At 34.7% G+C, this 5,371-nt stretch overlaps 1 protein-coding gene across 3 annotated transcripts; it reads right to left on the bottom strand.

The window, feature by feature from the left end:
- Positions 1-831: 831 nt before the first annotated feature.
- On the bottom strand, positions 832-5,142 carry LOC112805915 (ABC transporter G family member 48-like). 3 transcript variants are annotated; one of them, XM_072198877.1, is made up of 6 exons: positions 4,595-5,142; positions 4,221-4,412; positions 3,119-3,228; positions 2,544-2,637; positions 1,110-1,174; positions 832-1,032 (listed from the first exon to the last, which is right to left on the bottom strand). In XM_072198877.1, the coding sequence occupies exons 1-3, from the start codon at positions 4,811-4,813 to the stop codon at positions 3,220-3,222; spliced, it is 420 nt and encodes a 139-aa protein (XP_072054978.1). In that variant the 5' UTR covers positions 4,814-5,142; the 3' UTR covers positions 832-1,032; positions 1,110-1,174; positions 2,544-2,637; positions 3,119-3,219. The 3 variants fall into 3 exon arrangements, with proteins under 3 accessions (XP_072054978.1, XP_072054981.1, XP_072054985.1); XM_072198880.1 differs by having other exon boundaries at positions 1,110-1,194; positions 4,595-5,140; XM_072198884.1 differs by having other exon boundaries at positions 4,221-4,385; positions 4,595-5,140.
- Positions 5,143-5,371: the final 229 nt, after the last annotated feature.

Here is a 5,371-nt window from a genome sequence, read left to right as displayed (position 1 = left end):
TGTGATGATCCGTGACACTCATCATCATCAATCTGTATGAACGCGTGCCTGACAACCACTTCCGTTCTACAAGCGAAAGCTAGAGTGCGTATCTATTGGATTCCTTAATCAGAATCTTCGTGGTATAAACTAGAATTGATGGCGACATTCATGAGAATCCGAAAAGTCTAAACCTTGTATGTGGTATTCCGAGTAGAATTTTGGGATTGAATGACTGTGACGAGCTTCAAACTCGCGATTGCTGGGCGTGATGACAAACGCAAAAGAATCAAGGGATTCTATTCCAACATGATCGAGAACTAACAGATGATTAGCCATACCGTGACAGAGCATTTGGACCTTTTTCACTGAGAGAATGGGATGTAGTCATTGACAACGGTGATGCCCTACATACAGCTTGCCGTGGAAAAGAATAAGAAGGATTGGATGGATGCAATAGGAAAGCAGATTCAAAAGGAATACAGCATCTCCATACACTTATCTGAAATTCCTACCAATAAAATTACATAAATATTTCTATCCTTTATTAATAAATTAATTATCTCTTTATATTTTCGAAAACCCAATAATCAATTATTATCTGCCTGACTAAGATTTACTAGATGACCATAGCTTGCTTCATACCAACAATCTCTGTGAGATCGACCCTTACTCACGTAAGGTATTACTTGGACAACCTAGTACACTTGCTGGTTAGTTGAGCGAAGTTGTGAGGTTATATTTAGACCATGGTATTGAGCACCAAGTTTTTTTGGAGCCATTACTGGAGAATTAATTTCGAACAACAATTCAAATATAAATCACAATTTCGTCCACCAGTACGCAATAATAGAAAGCCAAGCTAAAACAGCCTTGTAAACACAAGATACACAACAATTTTTCTTTTCTTGGAGAACACATAGACGGTACGATTCTAAATGGTTAACATTGTTTTTCAAAATTCTAATAATTTCAAGATATATTTATAGTAATGGAGCTCCAAAATCAAGACCATTTTCAGCATACAAAATGTTGACAAGATCCTTTGCATATCTGTCCAATGAACAATCCATCAAATATATTTATCTCGGGTGAAAAGACAATTTTATAAAATAAAGAGCTAAACTCACGTTAGATTAGGATCAGGATGACCATGTCCAAAATGTTCCAAAGGGATTCCATTTTCGATTGAATCCTACATTGCATAGTTAAAACCTGTTATCAACAACTACAAATAAATTACTTTCAACTCATTAAAAAAGGTTTTAAAGGGGCAAAACATAAAAAAGATGTAATCAATTTCAAGACTGAGACTTTCATAAATTGTGAGAATAATAACCAGCAACATACATCAGCCATGATATGCTCACTTTGTTCAAAACATGATAAATTTTATATATGGAATCTTAAGAATAACCAAGAAAGATTAGACAACCAAAAGAAGACATGCAAGATCCAGGAAGTCAAGCCATAAGAATTGCAAGGAAGAACAAAAAGGTCAAGCTCTTTAGTTACAAATAAGATTGACTAAACAGAAAAAACTAGAAACTAAAAACCACAGTGCATTAAAAGAATTTTTTTTTTTTGTCAAACAGGAGATCTCGTATTATTGAGAGCAAGGTATTAGATGGAGAACTCCTTTCATTAATGCCACAATAAACAAGAATATGTGAAGCAACAATTGTAGAAAATTAGAGCTGCAAAGCAGAAAAGAAAAAAAGAAAAAAAGGGACAGAGAAACAAAGAGACGAAGAGACCAAGGGGAGAACCAGATACGAAACAAAATGGGACATGCAATCCCATAATGTTAGCATTAGCATTAGCAATCCCATAATGTTAGCATTAGCAATTTAAAAGCTTTTAATCTGGTCCTATTTTGAACAAAACATTTATCTTCAAATTGAATTACCACCTTAGAAAAAGTAATGATTAACAAGGCATAGTAAAAGTAATGATTAACTGAACAATAGAAGAGAGAACATTTTGAACTAAACAAGAAGAGAAAAATGTGCTTAGTTAGTTAACTAAATTTGAATTAGAATGAACACAAAATAACAAAGAAGGACAAAGCAATTTGATGTTTCAAAAAACTTAAAATAGAACCATTCAGTTAAAGAGAGAGCAGAGAATATATTCAAAAGACAAAGTATGCAAAGGAAAGCAACTGAATACATTAAACCAAAAAAAGAAGGGAAACAGAAGTGAGAATCAAGAAACAAACAAACAATATCTTCAAACTTAAGCAGCAAATGTCAGAACAGAACAGAACAGAACTGAACTGAAAAGTCATAATTATCAGACAAAGTCTTCCCTAAAAGCAAAGAAATCCAGTGTTCAAATCACTAATATTTTAGTTAAAGCTTTCTTTAAGTCACAATCCATTTCCACTGCAACTAACCAAATTTTAGTTTTTATGAGACATTTTAAAGCAATAAAATAGTAAAAAAATATCTCAATAGAAACTACATTGGTTACAGCATACTTAAGCAGCAGTGATAGGCACTGCTCGAGCAAAGCACAAGCACAAGCTACGCTAAGAACCTTAGGCATTCAAGAGAGCTCACCTTCCTTATTACATTTAGGATCTTCAGGAATCATCAATTCATTATTAGGGACATCTGGTAAGTCTTGGAGCCTATCCTCAAACCAGCTTTGTATCTGAAATCTCCCCGAAAAAAGGATTAATGAAGAAAGAACCAATATCAGAAACAAAAATTCATCAGCTAAGAAAATATGTGAACCTTAGTCCATCTAACTGCAGGTTTCCGCGGCTGCACTTATTTAAATAACAGAAGAGATTTATATTGTTGGAAAAAATATACAATTGAATTGGTTTAGATCGATTTGTGATCTCTACTTTTTCTTTATTGAGAATTAGTTTGAGATTCTACTTCTATATCATTCTCTCTTTCACTTTATATCTTTTTGGTGATTAATCTACTCTAACCAAGAGCACTTAATTATTATGAATGGGATCGAAGAATAACATGCCAAGGGATTAGAGGAGTTTTATGCCTACAACTACTCAAAGGATAATCTAAGTTTACACTACTTGAAACTTGCATCACCAAGCATGAATGTTCTGAAAGCAGACTGAGAAACCAAAATGACGAGTTCAGTATATACAAGAGATACGTACTGATGTAGGAATTGTCTTCTTCCCATTGGTGAAAAGAATAAGGCATTTATAGTCAATTGCTTCACCAGCTGCGGCCATTTTATTCCTCACAGCTTTAGACTTCAAGGATGCTAAAGGCACACCAAGAACATGAAAAGGAGGCATAATGAACTAAATTCAGTTTGCAGAAATATAAAACCAAAAACATTTAATCAACCAAGAAGCCACCACTAACACACACATACACACATCATTTAAGTGTAACCCAAAGTAGTGTGAGAAAAGGTAAGAAACTTGCACTAGAATTAGAATCACAGCAAATCCAGAAAAGAGATATCGAAGAACAAACTAAAAGTAATAGAAAAAATGATTTTCTAAATTAGCCAATTTGATATCTCAGATAAATATTCTACTTACTGATATACGCACATTATATTCACAGAAAAATAAACTGGAAGAGGAGATAATTTTGAAGAGTAGCGACGCATCAATTCAAGTTTAAAGTATTATTGATAAGATCAATATACAACACAAAAGGAGAAATTTGTTGCAATTGACAAAAGAGATGAGAACTGAAAAGTTTAAAAATGTGAAATAATTGAGTACAAGACTTATATACTAGTATGACATAATGATTACTCATATAGCTAATTAAGATAATAATGAAACAAAATCATAAACAAATTGTAAAATAAAAAAACATATTAAAGCAAGAAACAGAAACCCAAAAAATTAGAAAACCCAAAAATAAAATCCCCAAACCCCCAAAAATTCACAGAACTAATTGAAAATCCATATATACATGCATTTTGCTACTGTCTCAGTTCGCCATGGTAGTTAAAAAATCACATGAATATAGTTAAAAAAACAAAAATTCTCCAAAATAAAAACCCTAGAAATTAAAAAATTAGAAGCTATAAAATTCTAAAAATCACCAATCTAGCTGTAGAAGAACCTAGTAAAAAAAATCAAAATAAAAGAGGTTTGACATCAAACAAAAAGATGTTAATTCTTGCAAAATATTGCATATTCATCAAGATAACATGCCGATTTTTCCGGCATATTCCGCATTCATTTTTTAAAATAATAATGATAACAAAAAATGAAGGGAGAAAATTTTTACCTTCATAACACCTCCAGTTTTTCTTCCAGCCAAGACATCCATTAGCGTGGTTTTTCCAGCCCCGCTTACTCCAACCAATGCTGTCAACACTCCAGGCCTAAAAGCTCCAGCAACATTAACAAGCAGCTGCAGCCTTTCTTCTTGTATCCCTTGTTGTTTCAATTCCTGAAGAAATAATTGATATCTTTTAGCCTGCTAGAACAGAACCAAATGTCAAGAAGTTTAGAAAAAAAACCTAAACCAAATATCAGATTAGAATAAAAAATATAAATTTAGAAAAATCAGAAAAAAATAAAGAACCAAGAAAATCAAAACAAAAATCAAATTCAAAAATAAATAATCAGATCAAGAAAAAATTTGAACAGATAATTTACCACGGTGCTACGAACGCTGAACGTGGCTGACGGAGGTACGACGAGTGACGGAGATGGAGACGGAGATGCGACGACTTCAGAGAGGAAGACGGCAATGTGGCGGGTGCCAAACCATGGAGGGAGGAGTGACGATTGAGGGTTTGTGAGAGAGAGTGAGCATCGATGGAGGGTTTGCGACAGAGAGTGAGCGCCGAGGGAGGCCTTACCAGAGTGAGTCATCGCCGAAGGAGGGATAGGTGTTTACAGAAGAGACGGAAGGAGCGCCGATGCAGGGAACACCAGCAGAGGTGGCACCTACGGAGGGGTTGCTAGAGAGGGTTGGAACAAGGTTGACCAACTAGTGCTATTGGGGGAGAGAGTGAGAGCACCGGCGATGAGTTCTATGTTAGGTGAAGAGCGCCACCGTCGTTGGGGTGATGAGCTATGTGTTAGGGTTTTCGCTTTTAAGGCATTGTTTCAAAGAAGAGGAGGGTGAGTTCCGAAGAAAGGAAGAATTGTTGTTAGGGGATTTGTTGTGTAAACTGTTTGTTTCGAATTAAGAGGGGTGGAATTTTTTTTGGAACTTTATGGCCACACTTATAAAGCCGAAAGATTTAGAGGAAACGGCCATGCTTTAAAAATGTATCGATAACGAAACCATTTTTCCATGCTTCAAAAGCGTGCCAATTTTTCTCTATGGCCACGTTTTTCAAGTGTGGCGATAAAAAAACGTTGTCAAATTTTAAATAAGTAGCCACCTTCATAAAAGCGTGCCGATTTCTCTATATGGCCACCCTT

The sequence above is a fragment of the Arachis hypogaea genome, chromosome 1 (assembly GCF_003086295.3).
Source record: "Arachis hypogaea cultivar Tifrunner chromosome 1, arahy.Tifrunner.gnm2.J5K5, whole genome shotgun sequence".
Classification (NCBI taxonomy): Eukaryota; Viridiplantae; Streptophyta; class Magnoliopsida; order Fabales; family Fabaceae; genus Arachis; species Arachis hypogaea.
Note: the sequence above shows the minus strand (reverse complement) of the source record. Positions and strands in the feature narration are given on the sequence as shown.